The 22,078-nt window shown below is 40.0% G+C and overlaps 1 protein-coding gene across 4 annotated transcripts in view; it reads right to left on the reverse strand.

Annotated features, from left to right (window-relative positions):
• The window catches only part of LOC101832023 (solute carrier organic anion transporter family member 1A5), a 53,901-nt gene extending 32,509 nt beyond the window's left edge, over positions 1 to 21,392 (reverse strand). The window contains exons 1-4 of one of the 4 annotated variants that reach the window (XM_040743509.1): positions 21,299 to 21,392; positions 17,474 to 17,583; positions 13,550 to 13,691; positions 3,786 to 3,918 (exon numbers count right to left, since the gene is read on the reverse strand). In XM_040743509.1, the coding sequence (XP_040599443.1) occupies positions 3,786 to 3,918; positions 13,550 to 13,691; positions 17,474 to 17,533 (335 nt within the window). In that variant the 5' untranslated portion in view covers positions 17,534 to 17,583; positions 21,299 to 21,392. Of the gene's footprint in view, positions 1 to 3,785; positions 3,919 to 13,549; positions 13,692 to 14,382; positions 14,490 to 17,473; positions 17,584 to 21,229 lie in introns of those variants that run through there. The other 3 variants (XM_040743510.1, XM_040743511.1, XM_040743512.1) reach the window with 3 other exon arrangements.
• Between the last annotated feature and the right edge of the window lie 686 nt (positions 21,393 to 22,078).

Here is a 22,078-nt window from a genome sequence, read left to right on the forward strand (position 1 = left end):
TGGTGCCTGGGAAGCACCAGTCCTAGGTTTGATTCTGAGCACCCAATACACACAGGCATGGTGGTCCAGTACCACTGTCGTAGCACACATGAGATGGAGACAAGGGGATCAGATTATCCTTAACTACAGAGTAATTCAGAGCCAGACTGAGCTACATGAGACTCTGTTTCAAAAAAATAAAAGAGATTTAAAAAGAGTCTTCTGAAATACCAGATGCCTCCATGGGTACAGATGCGTGTGTACAAAACTGACAACCTAGATGGCACTCCAGGTTCCACAGGGTAAGCAGAGAAAACCTACTCCTGATGTCTGTTTCCTGATCTCACATGAAAGCACATACAAACCACCACAACATATATAAATAAAATAGCTTCAAAAACACAAATTAGTGATTGAAAGTGTGGTCACTCAAACGCAATCAATCTTCAGATTGGGATGTGGATGAGCATGTGACCAAGGAATCAGAAGGACAGGGAAATATAGTTATCATGCTTCTGGGAGCAACAGGATATAATCCAGGTCTCCATTGAAAACTTCATGAAGAGACTCCTAATTCAGGTCCTAGCTGGATATAAAAAGCAAAGTTTAAAGTGAGGCCTAAAATGCACAGAAGGAATAACTAGAAGCTCATACTCATCCTTAGTCTCTCCAAGTGGAAATGCTCACAGGTAGGAGAGGATCCAAACTGGTACATTGAGTACAGAGAAGACATGAAGGAGGATCATTATATTTAGAATTTCACACACTATAAGATGATGTTTCTATTCCTTTCTGGCTGGTAGCCAAGTTTCTACCTCTTTAACAAGTGCATCTCTGCCTAGGATCACAAGTTTCATACATTTCTGAGATGGCTCAAAATCCATCTCAATCACCAGCCAGTCCAGATCAAACAACATCCAGTCCAGCTCAAGCACCACACAGTCCAGGTCAATCACCACTCATGCCATATCATTCACCACCCAGTCCATCTCAATCACCTGTTGATTCACCTACTGAAAAATATAAAAGACTCCCATTAATCAAGTCCATATTTGTATCCAGAATTTCCAGTTAGTTATCTGTTATTGTTCTCTCTCAAACATGAACCAATAGCCAAGGGCTGTGTGTAGTGGACACCGTATTACAGCAAGTCTGTGGTAGAATATTGTTTTAAGGTGTGTGACTTCTGTTTACACTGACTTTGTTTAACTCAGTGAAGCTGTGATTCTTTGCTTGTCTAAAACATTCAATAATAAAGAGCTGAATGGTCAACAGCAAGGCAGGAGCAAGGACAGGCATGGCTGGCAGGCAGAGAGTATAAAGAAGTAGAAAGAAAGAAAGAAAGAAAGAAAGAAAGAAAGAAAGAAAGAAGAGCGGAGCAAGGGAACAAAGAGGGGAGGATGTCAGAGACCAACCACTCAGTAACCCAGCCACCCACCCAGCCATTGAGTAAGAAGGTAAGTAAGTTATACAGAAGTAACAGAAGGTAGAAGCCCAGAGGCAAAAAGTAAATGGGTTAGTTTAAGTTAAGAAAATCTGGCTAGCAACAAGACAAAGCTAAGGCAGGCATTCTTAGCTAAAAATAAGCCTCCTGTGTGATTTATTTGGGAGCTGGGTACCAGGCCCTTCAAAAAGGATGAAAAGGTAAAACAACAACAACAACAACAACAAAACATTTCTCACAATACAAGTCCAAGACAAACAAAAGCTATACTTGAAGTAGCCAGAGGAAGAGATTCTCAAGTGAAAGAAAGGACACTGAATTATTGAGAAAATAAGATGTCCCCTCAGAGGTGATATGCAGGAGTAGAGTGGTGTTCTCGACAATAGAAATTTAGAAATATCATCATACAAGTGGCAAACCCATTCAAGAGCCTGAATGACAGAGCTGAATCTCCCAGGAAGCACCTAAGAGATTTGAAGACATGAAGTTAGAAAGATGGCCAGATAAATGAAATCCTGGAGGTCAGTGCTCAACTAGCAGATACAGAAAGATGGCCAGATAGGAATGAAATCCTGGAGATCAGTGCTCAACTAGCAGATACAGAAAGATGGCCAGATAGGAATGAAATCCTGGAGGTCAGTGCTCAACTAGCAGATACAGAAAGATGGCCAGATAGGAATGAAATCCTGGAGATCAGTGCTCAACTAGCAGATACAGAAAGATGACCAGATAGGAATGAAATCCTGGAGGTCAGTGCTCAACTAGCAGATACAGAAGAGGAAGATAAGGAAAGGGGAACAAAATACAAAATCTTTACAAAATGTCTGGACCTAATGCACCTGACTGAGGTGGCAAAAAGATTTAAAGAAATGCCATCATAGTCAACTGTGGAGCTATAGGAGATGCCAGCCACAGGAGTTAGGATGCTAATTCTAATTCCAAAAGACACAATGTCTTCAAAGGCTGAGGGGAATTTGTTCTCTACATAAAGAGGTGAGAGAGGGCAAAGTTAGAAACAGAGGATAGGATACTCCTCGTGTGAGTCATTAAGAGCAAGAAGGAGACAAACCAGGGTGGTTGTGGTGTCTCATCCTTATAGTACCAACACATGGAAGGCTGGCACAGGAGGATCAGCAAGAGTTTGAGGCTAGCCTGAGCTACACAGTAAATCCCAACCTAGGCTACATAGCAAGCCCCTGTCACGAAAAGAAAAAGACAAAGCAGGACTGGGGATAAGGCTCAGTGGCTAAGAGAAGTTGTTGCCCTTGAAGAGGAACTGCGTTCATTTTCTTGCACTCACATGGTAGCAAACAATCGTCTCTAACTGCAATTCCTGGGGAAATGACACTCTCTTCTGATCAGTGTGGGCAACAGATACAGAGTGTGTATATACATGCAGGTATAACACTCACACAAATAAAAATGATAAAAGATCTTAAAGTTAAAATGAAAGAAAGAAGGAAATAATGCAAGAGAGTAGAAGGAAGATGAGGAAGCGAGGAAAGGAAGTCAAGCAAATTCTTGGGGAAAAGAATGATGGAGAATTATAAGGAAGTCACGCTTAGCCGGCCTAGATGTTTGCAGCTTAGAGACAGGTGGAGTAGAGCAGACAAAACCAAGAGACGTGGCCAAGTCAACACTTAGGTCTCTGACCCATGTCCAGGGATGCTCATACAACCAGATGTTGAGGAACTTGTGAAATAGTGAGAGACACAAAGAGAGTCAATCAAATGGAAGAAAATGAGTTAAGATTTCAATGTAGATAAAAACTGAGTTTTATCACAACATGGTTCTATGTTATAAAACATTTTTATCATTTAATATTTAAGCATTAAAAATTAATAAAACACATAGGCAAATAGAAGAAAGACCAGAGTACTCTTCCCAGAAAGCCGAAAGGGGGTAAGAGATAATTCTGCATAATTTCACTTTTACAGTTTTCTTTACTATACACTTTGGTAAACATGAAGATAAAAATCAGCCTTGCCATTGGTCTATCCCTTTGTGACCCACTATTATGTCACATTATAGACCCCTTGTTATTGAAGTATCTAAATAGGCCTGATGAAGGACTCAACACAGCTTTGGCAGATTCAGAGAATCTCTCCATGTGTCTCAATTTCATGAAAGCAGTGTCTCAAATCCCCACTTCACAAAGGGACTGGATCGAAACTTAAATGGACCCAACACCACAAGATTCACAAATCATACCAGCAGAGTGGAGACCATGTCTTCTAATTTCCACGTTAGCATTCTGTACTTGGGGCGGGGGACATTGCTCCTCTCAGAGGGGAAATTCTGAGCCCTATTTTCTGTAAGTGAAAGTTAAATCTGAAATATCATCAAGGACTAGGATACTCACCGGCCCATCAGGAAATGAGGTAGTGATATTAAGAAACACCCTAGGCCCATAACCACACATCCGACACCAATCATGATAGGCCTGTGCAGTTTCGTTCCAAAATAACTCACGAATATAATCAGTAAAAGGTTTCCTATGAGTGGGAAATGAGAATGCTTGTTTCAGTAAAATATTGTCACATCATAGCCAACAGCCTCCCCAACGTTTTCACTCTAGTGTTCATTGTTTAACAACCACATAGAGATGGATGGATGGATGCTTAACAGGTCTGTGCATTGTTTTAATATACACATATACACTCATCATGACCCTGAGGGACTGTTCTCCTCCATGCTGAAGAATATTTAGCACTCTATTCAGGATTATTTATCCCTTCGACATAGATACAAAAGCAGGTTTTAGCTTGCAAGTCACATCTGATGTCTCTGATGTCTCCTCTCACGCCTTCTCTATGCAGAGTCTAATGGATTCGTGTTTTGTAACTTACTATTCAAAACCCCTTTATTGCTCAACATGGCCAAGCTGGATGTCTGCTTCTATTGTCAAACATCTTTCTTCACACCAGGTAGTAGTGTTTGTTAAGCAGAGAGAAGACGAGAGTTCTAACCCTCCAACTGGGTCTTAGGTCTAGATGGCAGGAGTCAAAAAGTCAAACCAAATATTCATCTATGCGGGTTAGAAGAAAGCTTAGCTTTAAAGAAACTCAGTGGGAAACCCTGTTGTGACAGAGAGATTTTTGATAGCTATATTAAGATAGGAAAGAACAAATGGAGCCTTGTGGCATAGACCTGCCATCACAAGTCACATGGGGTGGGTGGTGCTAAGACTGCAAGATCAAAGTCAGCTTGCAATATGGAGTGAGTTCAAGACCAGCCTGGGCATCGTATAGAGAACTTCCTCAAAATAAAAAGTAAATAAAGGGACTGGGGATAAAGGAGTAGAATGCTTGCCTGATGAGTAGGAGGCCCTAGGCTCAATGATCGGTATTATTCACCCCCCCAAGAAGGAATTGAAAAGAAGAAATTATATAAGTAAGCTCTCCTCTAACCAGATAGTTTTAGTCTGATAAAGATTATTTACCCTTCTCAAATAATGCATAAAGGAAAGATCATAAAACTCAAATGCACTTCTTTGATGACTTATCTCTAGGGAATCACAAATACTTGAAAGATATACAGAGACCTTCCTTTTCTTCAAACTCTATTTCTCTCTAGCTTGCTAAGTAGAAGAAATGCTGCAATAATTTGAATGCTGTGTGACCCACTTCTCTATACTTATTACCCTGTCTCCGTCCAAAATTCCTACTATTGAAATCATCGTTCAGAAGGTAATGTTCCAGGACAACCATTATTTGAAGTCTCTAGGTTTCTTTCTAATCTCTGGTTGTACCCACCCTGATTGAATCAGATCTTGTCTGAAATCTCTGTTGTTTCAAAGAAAAACATTCCTTCCTCAAATTCAGCATGGATTGTCTTTTACATTGCCTTGGTGTACCTCAGATAGTTGAAGGGAATGTGTCAGGGAAAGGGTAAGGTTTCATCCAGACTCAGGAAAGGTTGCTTACAAAACGAACTTGGGAAATGCACACCAAATGCTGCATTCACTAGCCAATGTGAATTACTTCCTCTCACAGCAATTTCAATTTGAGACTCCCCTTAAGTCGCCTGCCCACAGCCAGAGGCAGTATAGTTATTATTTTTCTAATTTAAACAGGATTCTTAACATTTACTTTAAAAACCACAAAGTTCGCAAAAATTAGAATTTTCCGTGAACTTGAGTGAGAATTTTTTTCAATAAATTATTAACTCAACATTAGCATTTCTGTTGATAGTAGTGTAGGAAGCAGTATTGACCTGTGGAGCCATCAGAAGTATAAATATTTCAGTAGCTTGTGAGTCCAGCTCACAAAACTACCTCCAAGGGTTCAGGATAGAAGAGTCACAGCTTAGCTAAAAGGACTGAGAAAACGTCTGATCTAAGAGATAACAGATTAACTCACACATGTGTTGTTGCTCTTTATTCTGCTGGTTCTAATCCTATTTCTTTAGCTTCTAGCTTCACTTCAATTATCCCGAGCCTCTCTGTTCACCTAGCTTAAATACACTATTTAAAGAGCCTTGAAGCAATAACAATAATAAAAAAACAGGAGTTACATCTTATTGGTCAAAAGCACATCCCTTTGGGTGAGCATCCTGGGCATTGCAAAGTTTCAAGATTTCTCGAGGAAGACTGTGACCAGCAACCCTCAGTGCAGTGTCCAGTGAGACAAGCTTTGAAACTTAGATCTTTTATCAGACAGACTCGGCAAGCAAAGAACTGGCAACATTTTTTTTAGGCTGCTTTGTCATAATAAACTTGGTTAGATGCCTGTGACTCTGACTTTGTGCATAACTGTAAAGTTTTTTTCTTTTTTCTCAATACATATTTTTATTTAAATTACAAACAAGAATGTTTCACATGTCATTTCCAGCTCCCTCTCCCACCCCTCCTCCCTTGTCCCTCCACCAGTGCCCACCCCCAGCCACCCACCCAATCCCCACATCATTCCCAGGGAGGGTGAAGCCCTCCTTGGGGGGGGGGAGATCTCTAAAGTCTGTCATTTCATCCTGGGCAGGACCTAAGCCCTTCCCCATGTGTCCGGGCAGAAAAAGTATCCCTCTATTTGGAATGGGCTCCCAAAGCTCATTCATAAACCATGGTAAACACTGATCTACTACCCATAGGCCCCAGTGATTTCTGTGGACTCCTCCCTGGCGCTACATTCATGGAGTCTGGATCAGTCCCCTGTTGGCCTCTCAGCCATCAGTCTGTGATTCAAGAGCTCCACCTTGTCCAGTCAGCTGTCTTTGTGGGTTTCACCATGATGGTCTTGACCCCTTTGTTTGTCACTGCTCCATCTCTGTCACTAGGTTCCAGGAGTACAGTTCAGTGTTTAGCTGTGGATATCTCTCTGCTTCCATCAGTCCCTGGATGAAGGTTCTAGGATGGCATATAGGGTAGTCATCAACCCCACCATTAAGGAGGGTCTATTAGTGTAGTCTCTCCACTATTGTTTAGTTTGCCAGTTGGTGTTATCCTTGTAGATCTCTGGAGATCTCATTAGTGTCAGCTCTCTCCTCAAGCCTATAATAATTTGATCTATAATGATATCTCTTATCCTGCTCTCCTCTATTCTTACCTCAACACAACCTTCCTGCTCCCCCATGCCTTCTGCTCCCCTCCTCTTATCCCCCTAACTTTTTCTAGGTTCTCTCTCCCCTCCCCCGATGTTCCCAATCTGCTCAGAATATCTTGCCTCATTCCACTTCTCTGGGGTATAATGCATCTCTCTTGGGAACCTCCTTGTTTCCCAGACTCACTGGCACTGGGATTGTAGGCTGACACTCCCTTGATCCATATCTAAAATCCATATATGAGTGAGTACATACCATGTTTGTCTTTTTGTGTCTGGGTTACCACACTCAGGATGGTTTCCTCTAGTGCCATCCATTTGCCTGCAAATTTCAAGATTCCATTGTTTTTCTCCACTGAGTAATACTCCACTGTGTAAATGTACCACATTTTCTCTATCCACCCTTCAGGAACCAGCTCTCTGTTACATTGATTCTTTGTATTGTTTTCCTAGTTTCTACTTTATTGATTTCATTCCTCAATTTAATTATTTCATGGTGTCTGCTCCTCTGGGGTGAGTTTGCTTCCTTTTGTTCTAGAGCTTTCAGTTGTGCTGTTAATTCTCTAGTGTATCTATTCTCCAGTTTCTTCATGTGGGCACTTACTTAGTGCTATGAACTTTCCTCTTAGCACTGCTTGCAAAGTATCCCATAAGTTTGGGTAAGTTGTGTCTTCATTCTCATTGAATTCTAGGAAGTCTTTATTTTCTTTTTTTATTTCTTCTTTGACCCAGTAATGGTGCAATAGTGTGTTATTCAATTTCCATGAGTTTGCAGGGTTTCTGCGGTTTGTGTTATTGTTGAATTCTAACTTTAAGGCATGATGATCTGATAAGATACAGGGAGTTATTCCAATTTTTTGTACCTGTTGAGGTTTGCTATGTTGCCAAGTATGTGGTCGATTTTTGAGAAGGTTCCATGTGGAGCTGAGAAGAAGGTACATTTTTTTGTGTTTGAATGGAGTGTTAGACCCAATTGGGTAATAAAATCTATTAGGTCCTTCGTATCCTTGTTACGTTTTTGTCTTGTGGTCCTGTCTAGTGGTGAGAGTGGGGTGATGAAGTCTCCCACTACAAGTGTGTGAGGTTTTATATGTGCTTTGAGTTTTAGTAATGTTTCTTTTACGAACGTGGATGGCTTTGTATTTGGGGCATAGATGTTCAGAACTGGACTTCATCTTGGTTGATTTCTTCTGTAATGAGTATGAAGTGACCTCCTTCATCTCTTTTGATTGATTCTAGTTTAAAGTCTAGTTTGTTAGATATTAGGATTGCTACCCCCACTTGTTTCTTGGGTCCATTTGATTGGAATATCTTTTTCCAACTCTTTACTCTGAAATAACATCTATCTTTGAAGCTGAGGTGTGTTTCTTGTATGCAGCAGAAGGATGGATTTTGTCTTCGAATCCATTCTGTTAACCTGTGTCTTTTTATGGGCAAGTTAAGACCATTAATATTGAGGGAAATTAATGACCTTTGATAGCTCATTCTTGTTTGTTTTGGAATGGTTGTTGTTGTTGGAATTGTATGTGAATTTCCACCACTTTTTCTTTTGCCTGTTGGTAAAGTGGGATTATCTAATGCCTATGTTTTTCTGGTAGTAGTTAACTTCCTTGGGTTGGAGTTTTCCTTCCAGAATTTTCCGTAGGGATGGGTTAGTGGATATGTATTGTTTAAATCTGGTTTTTGTCATCTATATTGATTAAAAGCTTTGCTGGGTATAGCAGTCTTGGCTGGCATCCGTGGTCTCTTAATGTTGGTAGAATATATATCCAGGACCTTCTGGCTTTCATAGTTTCCATGGAGAAGTCACCTGTAATTCTGATAGGTTTGCCTTTACATGTAACTTGGCCTTTTTCCTAGGGGCTCTTAATATTCTTTCTTTATACTGTATGTTTGGGGTCTTGATTATTATGTGTTTAGGGGATTTTTTGGGGAGTCCACTCTATTTGGTGTTCTGTAGGCTTCTTCTAACTTCATTGGCATGTCTTTCTTTAGGTTGGGAAAGTTTTCTTCTATGATTTTGTTGAATATGTTTTCTGGCCCTTTGAGGTGGGTTTCTTCACCTTCTTCTATACCTATTATTCTTAAGTTTGGTTTTTTCACAGTGTCCCATATTTCTTGGATATTTTGTGTTAGGGATTTGTTGAACTTAAAATTTTCTTTGGTCTATGAATCTAAGTCTCCTAGTGTATCTTCAACACCTGAGATTCTCTCTTCCATTTCTTGTATTCTGTTGGATATGCTTGCATCTGTAGTACCTGACCGTTTTCTCAGCATTTCTTTTTTCCAGCATTCCTTCAGACTTTGTTTTTTATTGTTTCTATTTCATATTTCAGCCCTCGCACTGTTTGAATTGTTTCTTGCAATTTTTGTTTTGTCTTTTGCTCTGTTTCTTGCATTTTTTGGATTGTTTTTTTCTTCCAGCTCTTTAAGGGATTTTCTCATATCCTCTTTGAGGGCCTCTATAATTTCCATGAAGTTGTTTTTTTATGTCATTCTCTTCTAGTTCATTTGTGTTGGGGTGTTCCCGTCTTGTTGGTGTAGGGTCTCTGGACTCCGGCGGTGTCATATTTGTTTTTCTGTTGCTCTTTGTGTTTTTATATTGTCTCCTTCCCATCTGTTCTTGCAGTGGGTTCCAGAGGGTGCTTCTTCCTCTACTGATGGGTGTGGGACCAGGGTTCCCTTTTTTTGGATGTCGGCAAGCCCACTGTTCTGGTAGCTCTCCACTTCCTGGTCTCGTGCGTGGAAAAATGGACTAGGATGCTGGGGTGCTTTGGATCTCACTGGGATGGATGGGAGCCCCAGTGGTATACTCCAGGCACAGGAGTGTAGTCTGGAGACAGGCCCTGATAGTCTTTGTCACGTGGGTGGAACAGGAGACTAGAATGTTATGGTGAGTTTGCTCCTGCCTCTGGGATGGAAGCCGCTGCATCAGTCCCCTAGCTCAGGCAGCCAGTCTAGTTTTAGTTCCATGGGTAGAGCAGGAAACTATGGTAGCTTGGCTCCTGCTGCCTCTGCAGGGATGGAAGCCTCAGTGGCAGAGCCCAGGCCCAGGCAGGCAGTCCGGAAATCAACTGTAAAGTTTTAAACTTATGATCTATTCACAAAAACTTTTAGTTTAGTTTGAACTTGCTCTGAGGTAAAACAATGAGCTAATTATGTGCAATTTGCCTTAACTGAAGAGAAATGGTTATTTTCTTGTGTTAGTCTGAGTAAAAGGACCAAAGCAGGCTGTAAAGTGTCTTACAGCCTATGCGGGTCAATAGATCTAGTTATAAAGAATATCTTAGTTTCTATACATCAAAATCATACAGTTAATGATCAGTCATCTTCCTGACTCTCCTTGGATATGTGTGCCCATAAAATTGAGATGCAAACCTGAGATTACATATACATCTCATATGTACTTGTACATTACAGTGTAGGCATTGGGGAGACATGAGACTGCTTTAACACAAGTGAAATTACAGACAGGAGGAATAGCCTCCTGCTCCCACAGGCCATGCTTGGGCAGGATTCTCCTGCACCAGAGAATCATTCCTTTGGTTGGTCATCACCTGCTGTACCCTTCCATAGTCTAACACATAAACCGTGGTTTACAACATCATGATTGTTGTAAATACTGCAGAAGTCCATGTAGCCAATAATTACCCGAAAATCAGACCTGGATAATATTTGCCTTGTTAAAAAGCACAAATATTCCTTCCTGATAGGATGTGAAATGTTCTGATAATTATACTTCAATGCAACTGGATTGCTATTAACCTATATAGTTTCATTTTGTACAACTAAAGGATTATCCAGAAATCAGATCGCATTGGGTTTTCAATATGGGCCTTCAGCATAGAAAAATCAATATCCTCTTTGAAGGAGAAGATATAATTGTATCACTAGATTCAAGATAAATGATAAATGGGTGTTTATTGTGGAACAATTAGAGAAAAATACAAAGAACTGCTGGAGCATTTCCCCGCTCTTTCTACTGGATCCACTGACCCACCCGGAAGAACTTACAAAGGAAAGTCACACCTCAAGCTCCTCTCTTTTTGCTTCTGTCTGCCTGAGACCACACCCAAGGATGTGTGGCCACCATTACAAGTTCACTGACAAGACACATACAATTTCCCTTTTAGTCTAAAGAAAAAGGTTTTAAGCCTGATGTAAAAACTATTGATAGCAAATATCAAGTAAACTCCAGGAAAAGGAATGGCAAGCATACACTAATGAAAACCTACTATCAGCAAGAGTAACATTGAGCAGTAGATATATACTGCATGTCCAGTATATGTGTCCAGTATCAGGGTTAAGGCATGACAGAGGTTACTCTGATAGCAATCCTAATTTGGAAAATCTAAATCTTGCTTATCTAAGATAAGAGAGGACACTTATGACAGTCTAGTCTTCAACCTCATCAAAGACCTGAGAGGGAAAATAACAATACTAGGTTAGGCAGGAAGTACAGATGAGCAGCTTCCAAAGGTCCAAGGGAAGACAGAAACAGCAGATAACCTGGACAGTCACCCAAGGTCTCACAGCAACGTCAGGGTAACCAACATTGGCTAAGGCCTAAAGTATCAGATGGACATCTCAGAAGCAGGGAAATTGAAAAAACTGTCTTACCCTGACTTAACAGGGTTTAGCAGTCTTTTTTAAGTTTATCTCCTGGAATCTCAGTTAGGACAGCATGTCCAAAGCCAGTGGTCAAGGTGAAGGCCGTACTTTGCCCCAGAGGCCAGTATCCGAGGAGAGAATGAACTCCTGATGGAGTGTCATCAGTGCCCAACATACTCTCAGGAAGCTTGGTGCTGTCAGGAGCAATTGTGTCATATGTCAACAGAGTACTAATATTAAAACCTTTAAATGCCATATTCTGCAGATCTTTGACATGTTTGAAGATTAAATATCTATGTCTGACTAACGTCATAGGCATAAGAAGCATGGGTAACTATAATCCATAATTCTCAGAAACATAGTTGCTCAGTTCATGAAGCTTCCCAAAATAATTTAGCATGAACATTAACTTCAAAAAAGTAACTATATATATGTGTGTGTGTGTGTGTGTGTGTGTGTGTGTGTGTGTGTAATCAGTAACACAGATAGAACTGAAATGTCTTGACAAGAGGTAGAACTGTAAAGTGCAATATGATAAAATATACTAGATTGTATCAACATACAAAATATATATTTGTGTACAAGACATCATGAACAGAAAGAAGTAAACATACAAGAATCTAACAATTTAAGTTTTTTTTTTGGTTTTTTTGAGACAGGGTTTCTCTGTATTGTTTTGGAGGCTGTCCTGGAACTCACTCTGTAGTCCAGGCTGGCCTCAAACTCACAGAGATCTGCCTGCCTCTGCCTCCCGAGTGCTGGGATTAAAGGCGTGCGCCACCAACGCCGGGCACAATTTAAGTTTTCTATAGCTAATAGTATCTTCTTCTGAACTAAGTTTAGTAACTGTTAGAGTCTACTAGATGCCTACACCTTTTCCAACCCTATGCTGGCACTCTGCCACCAGACGGATAAAGGACATAATCCAGAGCAAGCTCCATCCTCCACCCATTTCTCATCCCTGCACATCTCTTCAGGTTCACCTTCTAACAACGTCCACCTTCCCACAATCCTGGGCTGTCGTGATCCCCACACAAGTACTGTTTGATGGTTTGCCCTCCGTACAAATCTCCCCTCCATATTTCACCTGTCCATTTCTCCACCTGGAAGACTTTACTGCTTCAGGAGACTGTCCTCCCCAAGCGCAGTGTGTTCCACAAGTGCTTGGATGGACGACTGCACTTGCTGCATCTGACACACGAGAACGTGACTGAATATCATTAAGGTCCATGTAAGGCCTTCGTCCTGACTGCACTGGGAAGGCCTAGGACACAGGTAGCAGAGTAGGCACCAAGGAGCTTGATCCTGAGAGACAGGATGGAGCATCCGCAGTGTGGGTTAGCCACTTTACAGTGCTGGTTTCCTTTGTGGTTTTCAGTAAATGCATTAAACACAGTTTCATCTTGGAGGAAGTAAAAACTAAGGTCACTTTGTTTATGGAGTTTACCTTTCCCTCCTTTACGCTTTGTACTCTCATATCTTAGTTCATCTCTGTTCTTCATCCAAAACCATGAGCTAACAACGTTCATTCACTCTTCTTAGGAACTGTGTCTGACAAAACTCAAGTTTAGGAACGCGTCCTCATCTTCCCAAGTGAATAGGCATGGAGAGTTGTCAATTTCAGAGACACAGCAGGGGAAGAGAAGCGTTTGCTCTCCTTCAAAACTTTAGTTCCTTCAGGCTACCAAAGCAACCTTCTAAAATGCCTCAGAAAGGGCCTTGTTGAGTTATCAAGTGATGTAATTAGATAATAATACTCTAAAATCTTCTGCTACTTGTCAGAAACAAAGAGACCATGTTAGGGTGTGTGCCAATAATTGATGTCATCATAAGAATATTTAAATAGTGGCTTCTTCACACACAAACAAGACTGTTCAATCACATCAGGAAACTTGTAATTCAGCCAGATTAAATAGTCTAATTCAGGAAATAAGGAGAGAATATCTATATATAACAGTAAATAAATGTGAAAATAACTCACCAATCTCAAAGCTCCCACTGATAAATCCGACTATAGATGCGGGGATATTGAATTGTCTTTCTATTTGTGTGAGCATTGAACTCATATAAACTCCTGATAGCGATTTCGCTAAATACGCCCCTGTTAATGCCACCAGAAACATCTAGGAAGAAAAACGTTTAAGAAAAAGTGAGAAATTTGTTTTCCAATTACATATCCACCCTGTACTGAAAATAAAAACAGCCTCAACCATGAGTTGGAAAGGATTGCACACATCTTAAACAACCATTGAGCATGCAAGAAACTTTGAAGTGTAGTCTCTACTCTGTCATAGTGTCCTATCTCTGGAAATGTAGAGTTGGAATAGTTGGTGAGTTTTGTAGATGGATGTGGATTTCCACTTTTCTCAGTGTACCATATTCATACAGAAAGACATGGAGTTGTTCTACGAAAGACACAGCTATTGTTAGGTCTTGAACATTATACTGTTATCTGCAGGACAAGTGTTGCTCCCTTTCAGGAAGGGGAGGAATGGAACACAAAATTACAGTATGGTATTGTTTCTAGAGTAAGCCTACTGTGTGTTCAGTAACGACAGCTCTTTTTCTGCCTCCTTGAGGACAACAAGCTACATTCTCACTGCCAGGTGCAATGGACAGAGAAAAGTGATCTTCATTTTCCTTTTTTTCTATTTGGAGGCAATATGCCCTATAACCCTTTATCTCAGTTGTTAAAGTGGTGCTCGTGGCATACAACTGCAGGGCAGAACATTTTGTGTTCCCTCATGTGCAGGATATAATGTGGCTGTGTACCAGTAAGACTCCTCACTACCTGTGCACGACTAATAAACTCACTTTGAGTGGTGTACTGAATGAGTTTCCTGTTTCCTTAGCTTATCTTCCAGTAGCTGGTTGATGCAAATGTCATCATCCCAGATTCTAAAACTGCTGTAGTGTCTAATCTGAAATAATAAGCAAATCATCTTGTGTTAGATTAGTATTTACTACTTGTAAACGTTGTCACAAGCACCAATTTATCTTGATTAACCTGAGCACAGACATACACAAAAAAATTAAATAAATGGTAAATGTGAACACCAAGTTCAGTGCAGCTCAAAAGTGCTGTATGAATGTAAGATAAGATAATTCCAGCTCCAGAATTTTGTATTCTAATTCTAAATGACATTGGCATAGATGTTTACTCTTCCCACTGTAAATCTTTCAGAGGATGTGACTGGTAATTGATAATTTCCACATGAGTTTTATAATTCAGGTCATATATTTAAAATCAAGACTTACCAAATTTAAAAAATCAGGCTTGGGGAAATCATTTATTTGATTTACGTTTGGAAGAAGAAAGCTAAGTGGGTAGTGAGCACACTGCTCTTTCTCTAAAGAATTTGGTTCTGTACACAAAGTGAAAGAACCAGTGTCCATCCCGGTTCATGTCTACTACTACATAAAATCTGTTTATAAAACCAATCCTGCTGGCTATTCTCCTCAGCACTCCACAGTCTGAAACAAACTTTTCCAGGGCAGTCTTTTCATTGCTCCTAAGGTAGTTCTCTTTTTGTAAGTTGTGTGTATGTTCATGTTAGTGTGAAATGAGTTCATGTATGTATATGTACATGGGAGACAGAAGACAACCACAGGTGCAATTCCTGAAGCTTTGTATGTTTTTTTTTTTTATAACAGGAACTCTTGCCAGCCTGGAATTCACCCAGGAAGCAAGACTGGCTTGTCAGTGAGCACCAAGTATCTGGTTCACTCTGTCTCCCCACACTTGGTTTGTAGTTACTTGTCACCATGCCTAGTTTCTATGTAGGCTTGAATACTGAACTTGTCATCCTGCTTTCATGGCAAGTATTTTACTGATTGAGATATCTTCTTGCCCCCTTTGGGAAATTTTCCTTTCCTTTCCTTAACAAATTTTATTGATAAAATTTACTGTTTGGTGATTTGGTATGCATGTGCTGTCATCTGGCAATTGATTTTTATCTCTTCTCCCCATCTCTTCTCCATTAACATCATCATTCCTAGCTCCTTTTGCAAGTTTCATGAGTTTTGGTTTAGTTTTTTTTTTTTTTTTTTTTTTGCTTCATGTAGCTTAACCAAGGTCATCTGTGGAGCCGCTTTTATTAGAACCAGCCTGGTAATGTCATCTGTGTATGCATGACTGAAGGTCGTTAAGGGCATCTTTTCCCTTGTCCTGGGACATTTTTCTTAATGATTATATTTCTAAACTTAAGAATCAGGAGATTCAATCTGGCACTGTAGAGCATTTGACCATCCTAACATTTTAGATAGTTCTGAAGTTAGAGAAATCTAATTATTTTTAAACAATTACCTCTAATTGTGACTCATAAACTTACGGTTTTAACATTTCCCCCATAACCTCCACACCAATATCTGCCGTAGTTTAGCCCCAAAGTAACTGCGGTGGTTTGAATAGGAATGGCTCCCATGAACTCATAGAGTTGAATGCTTAACCACCAGGTTGTGACACTACTAGGAGATATGGCCTTGATGGAGAAAGTGTATCAATGAGGGTGGTCTTCTAGGTTTCAGACGCTCCAGCCAGGCCCAGTGTCACTCTCTTCCTGCTGCCTGCCAATCTGGATGTAGAACTCTTGGATCCTTCTCTAGAACCATATCTCCCTTGGGCCCCCATGCTTCCCACAAAGATGATTATGGACTAAACTTCTGAACCTGTAAGGCAGCCCCAAATAAATGTTTTCCTTTATATGAGTAGCACTGTTCATAGTGTCTCCTCAAGCCATAGGAGCTTTAACTAAGACAGTTACCAGAGACAAACCTTGAGAAGTAGTGCTTATAATGAAAGATGATGGCTTTTCTCTATAAATGCTATTAATTCTAGTAATTAATAATCATAATACCCATCATTATCCTAAGCTCTGACTCTCGAGATAGTGCTCAGAATTTAACATAGTTGGGTACTCTTTCTAAGGACCTAGGCTCTGTTCCTAGCATCCACATAGTAGTGTGAAACCATCTGTAACTCCAGTTCCAGGGTATCCAACACCTTCTTCTGACATTCAAGGACACTCAAGTAATGCTTCAGTTCTCAATTATTCTGAGGATCCCAGGTCCCCTGGCTCCTACCCTTTGCCAGGTGCACCCTGGATGTGTCAATTTGAATAATTTGTGCAAAGTGGTTTTCACCTGAAACTGTTAGTGGTAGTCATACATTTTAAGATAAAACAGCTAACAGAATGAAATTTTCTTATGAATCAATGATTGTAGTATTGCCAAAGCTCAAAGAAAATATTTGTGTGGCCAAATCATGAAGTCATCTTGGCATATTAATCTACAGAACACTTCCGTTGGGGAACTGGTTCTTAGCTGTGACCCCTGACCTATCAGAAACCCCCGAGGGCTGAGTACTAAATTGACCACTGTTCTCAGACTAAATTCCAGCCCAAAATAATATTCACATACAACATTTTTAACCACATCCTCATTTAACCCTCTAAATCAGTAATTCTCAACGTTCCTTATGCTGCAACAGTTTAATAGAGTTCCTTATGTTCTGTTGACCGCAAATCATAAAATTATTTTTGTTTACTATCTCATAACTCTAATTTCCTACTCTTATGAATCGCAATGTAAATATCTGTGTTTTCCAATGTTAGGTGACCCCTGTGAAACGGTGTTCAATCTGCGAAGGGGTCCTGAACCACAGGTTGAGAACCTCTGCTTTAAATTATTCTGATAAATCTTCCTGGATGAATAATCCTGGCTAGACATCCATAATCATAAAACCAACTTCTCTAAGGCAAGAAATTAACAACAATTTGGGCAAAAGGGCTTTTATGTTGGAAAATTTCTAGTAAGCTGAGCGATGTTACAAGGACCCTTAGTGCTTGCTTTAAAAGACTCTCATGCATATATACATGCACACATGCGTAATCTAAAAATTCCATACCTTGATCTTGGAAAAGCATCTCACCCCATGGGTTGCAACAATTTTCCTGGGTTCTTCCATGTTCTTCTGATAGTTCTCAAATGTTATTGCTTTAAATGTCTTACTACTGTCTAAAAAAATCAAACACTTGTTAAATGAATTATTTACTGAACTGTAATAAGCCATTCTTAAAAAAGAAAAAATAAGACTTTCTTAGGTGTCTCAGTCATGATTTCTATTGCTGTAATAAAATACTAGTAAACAAAGTAACTTAGAGAGGAAAGAAAGAACCAAAAGCAAATTAGTGGGGAAAGGTTTTATTTTAGCTCAAAATTCTATACCACAGTTCATCACTGATGGAAGTCAGGGCAGGAACATTTGGCAGCAACCTGGATGCAGGAGTAGATGCAGAAGTTATGGAGGAATGCTGCTTATTGCTTTGTTCCTCATGGTTTTCTCAGCCTGCTTTCCTATATAACCCAGGACTACCTGCCCAAGGATGGTCCCACCCACCATGAGCAGGGTCCTCTCACATCAATCTGCAATCGAGAAAATGTACCACAAGCTAGACCCTCAGTCAATCTTCTGAGACATTTTCTCAATTGAGGTTCCCTCTTCTCAAGTAACCCTAGCCTGTGTCAAGCTGATATAAAACCTTCACACTCTACTGTGGAGGTGGTTCGGTTGGTCGCATGCTTGATTCCTAAGCTTAAGGACCTCAGTTAGAATCCTCAGTGAAAAGCTGGGCTTCTTTACACCTGCCTGTAAATCCAATTCTGGGAGGACCCAGACATCTTGATCACAGCAGTGTGCCAACCTAACACTCTACCCAAGTGAACAACTGACAAGTCCAGTGAGGAGACTCCATTATAAAACAAAGGTGGAGCACTCTAGAGGAAGATATTCAGTATTGACTTAAGACCTCTCTAATATGCACACTATTATATATGTACCTGCACTTACACATATACTTATATACACACACAAATCATGCATACCTATTAACTACACACACACACATCTCTTGAATAGGAACAACTGAACCATTTCCTTGAATATTATAAAATTATCTAGGGAAGATTTTTTTATTCAGATTGACCTTGAAAATAATGCTATGGAAGATGATTTGATTTATTTGATATCTATTGAAAACCCTACACAAATGAATGCACTTAGTCTTTGGTGATATTAAAGCTAGCTTCAGAGTCTGTTAGGCTCTCACCTCAAACTAATGACAATATGATTAAAGTAAAACTTTTCAAGTCTTTATCAAGGCAAATGAGACCCAGGTGATATCCTTTGAACTCACTGAAGGCTGTTGCCTTTCAGAACATGAAAACATCTATTGTGTTTATTCTAAACCTCTGTCTTACTGAGCCCACAAAGACTTTGCATTCCAAGACTTCCCTGGTGTCACAGGAAGAGAAACACTTTCTATTGATTTACAGAAACCTGGGGAGACATGGAATTTTAATCAACAAAATATTCTAAGTAAAAACAACAAACCTTTATACAACTGGGCATAAATCCAACACCAACACTTTCAGGCTTAAAAATCCCTGAATGTGGGTGTCAGTGCGGAGGCCAAGGTAATCTATTGAGCCTTGGGTAGTATTCATTACAGGTATACAAATGGACTTTGGGCTCCCATCCCACAATGAGAGATGCACTCTCACTCTGGACTCTTGGGGGAGGGTCTAGGCCCTGCTCTGGGTGAAATGACAGACTATGGACACCCACATGGAGGGCCTCACTCTCCCTGGGGAAATAAGGGGATACTGGAGGGGTTGGTGGGAGGGCGTGGGAGGAGGGGAGGGAAAGGGAGAGGGACCTGGGATTGACATGTGAAGCAACCTTGTTTCTAATTTAAATTTAAATTTAAAAATAAAAAAAAGTTACAGGGAGATAACATTAATCTACTAAAAAATGTCTGGATAGGAAAAGATCAGACACCTAAAGAGATATCTGTGTGTGCTGAAATTAGGATATTTCTCATAACCACCTAAATATTTTAATTTTATATTTATTCCAGAAAATCTATCTCAACATACCAGTATTGTCCACAGCACTAATCTCATGTAAGTTCATTCAACATGTACTTATAAATGGTTCATATCAGAATTTACCAGATTTTCAAATCCCAGTCACAATTGAGTAATTATGAATGACTGTTACAATGAGTACTTGTTGAACACCTACTATGTTCATGAAGCATCAAGACTGAACAAAGAGCAAGACAATCTTGCTCTCCTCTAGAGAAGTTAAGTTGTTTGAGACATCTCAGTCACCAGAGAAATTTGCTTTTTTCAAATCACTAGGAACCTATTCTTCTGTGAAATATACAATTTCTTTAAAATAAATAAAGGCACACTGGAATAGAATGGGTCCTTGAAGGCTGGTGCAACTTTCTTATTGTGGAAATATGGAAGAAAATTCATAGGATATGAATGAAAATTATAGAAACTGTCTTAGCAGTTTTGAACAGATATAAGTATGAAAACTCCCAGACTCAAGGCTCACACATAAAACTACAAATGCATTTAACTTTCTAAGAGTACCTGATAATGGTTGTAGAAATAATATCAGAAGGGGGCAATTTCCAGTAAAGAGGAGACTCATGATTGGAATCTACACATAATATAGATGAGACACTGACCTCTCAATACTCCTCATCTTCTTCTCTATTCCTCACCCATAGTACAATCTATTTTTGCATTCCTGAGTCCAGGATGGTCTCCCTACCCATCACTAAGAGAACTTCTTTTCAGTATCAAACCTGTCTTTGCTTTCCTTGGTAACTTAAAATATGACCAACCTCAATATCTACTTGTTATTTTTCAGTCAAGGGAAACTGAAGTTAGCATCCAGAAGATCACTGAACAATTCTTTCCTTGCATTCTAAGTAATCATCCAGGCAGTTTTTATCGCCACCTTGAAGATTCTTTTCAGAACACTTTTGCTTTCAGAGAAGTTTTAGAAACAAGTGTTTTGACTGTTTTTGACTGTAAACAAAGCACACAATGCCAAGCACTCAGAAGCAGATTCAATGTTAATAAACTAACCCCCATCTTCCTGTTATGAGCCAACATACCCTGTGGAAAATATTATAACTTTTCAGAGGCAAAGCAACATCTCTTTCAATGATTCAGCAAAACCTGAGTAACCCAGTCCTGACTCCTGTCACATTCTCCTGTTGAGCACTTTGAACCTAAATGAGAAATGTGCACAGAGTCAGTGGCAGCCACATGAACAGTTGTTAGCACAGCATTGTTTAAACAATGACTTCTGCTCACAGGATCACACAGGATCACAACCAAATCCATATCAATAATCAGTGCTCATGAAAACATCGTGTTGAACTTTTATTAAGCAGACAACACAGTCATGTATTCTTCTCTTTACATCCACATCAAAAGTGGGAAGACAACACCCTCATTCTCAAGCACAACTCTGAACCATTTTGCTCTGTCTGTGTTATTGTAAAGATGTATGACAGAATGTCTGCTCTCTCAGACATGTTAAGAATACAGTGCAGAATAGCTCAGTAGGTGGGTGAGCATACTCCAAAGCAGATCTCCAGAACAGCAACTACCTTGCAGTACCAGCACTCTAAACACGCTTAGCTTCGAACCCTGGGAGGGGTCCTTTAGTTGATGGTCCTAATGACATCACAATCACAAGAGACCACAACTCTGTACAAGGTGAATAAACACACTCACTCATGCTCGGTATCCGCACAGTTTGTGATTATCAGAAAATGCAAGCTGTTCATCCTACCTCACTCTGTGCTATTGAATTAGTGAAGCAAAGGCTTTGCTATACCATGGCCAAGCAAATAGTACATACATGAAGAAGCCGTTAGGAGATGGTCCTCTCCCTGGTGAAGGAAAAAGAGTCACAGCAGCAAAAGCCTTATGAAAAACACTTTGTTCTGAAATCCTCAAATTGTCTCTAACTGCTAGAGACAGCCTATTGGATGCTGTCCAGCTGAAATGCTTTCAACCAATACCAAGCCAAGAAAGGGAGTAGAGAATCGACAATGACTGGCTTGATTCTTAGAAAAATCATTTTACCTTGGTCTTCTTTTCCAGTCAGAAATAAATTGAAACAATAATGAATTCCAATTTTTAAGCCTGACATACACATGTATACTTTTATATCCTACATTCAAGATCCTTGGTCTGTGGCTTTCTGGGGAAACTTAACCAGATATCAAGAACATTACCAGTTAGTGTGGTTTACTATGCAAAACGAGTCTGAAACATGGACAAACTCTTCACCAGCAAATCTAGCCAGTTTATGACTTTGGATCTGTTCTCAGTCTAGACTGAAAAATCAAATTGGAAATTTAAAACATAAGTTCTGCCTTTGACAGAGTCACCTGTTATTATCATCAGTGTCATTTCCTGTACCACACACAGCTAGAGAATGAAGAGACGATTGCAGGAGATCCAGTTCCCATACTTGAGACACTTACTTTGACCTAGGTCTCACAGGCAGCTTTAAGCTCTCTAAAGCACAGTCCCGTTGAGTCCTGGACCTTCTCATTAAAGCAGGAAACAAGACTGAGCCAGTGTGGAGGAGGCAAACTCTGTATTTTTCCACATCACATATTTTTATTGACAC

The sequence above is a fragment of the Mesocricetus auratus genome, unplaced genomic scaffold, assembly GCF_017639785.1.
Source record: "Mesocricetus auratus isolate SY011 unplaced genomic scaffold, BCM_Maur_2.0 Super-Scaffold_100001, whole genome shotgun sequence".
Classification (NCBI taxonomy): Eukaryota; Metazoa; Chordata; class Mammalia; order Rodentia; family Cricetidae; genus Mesocricetus; species Mesocricetus auratus.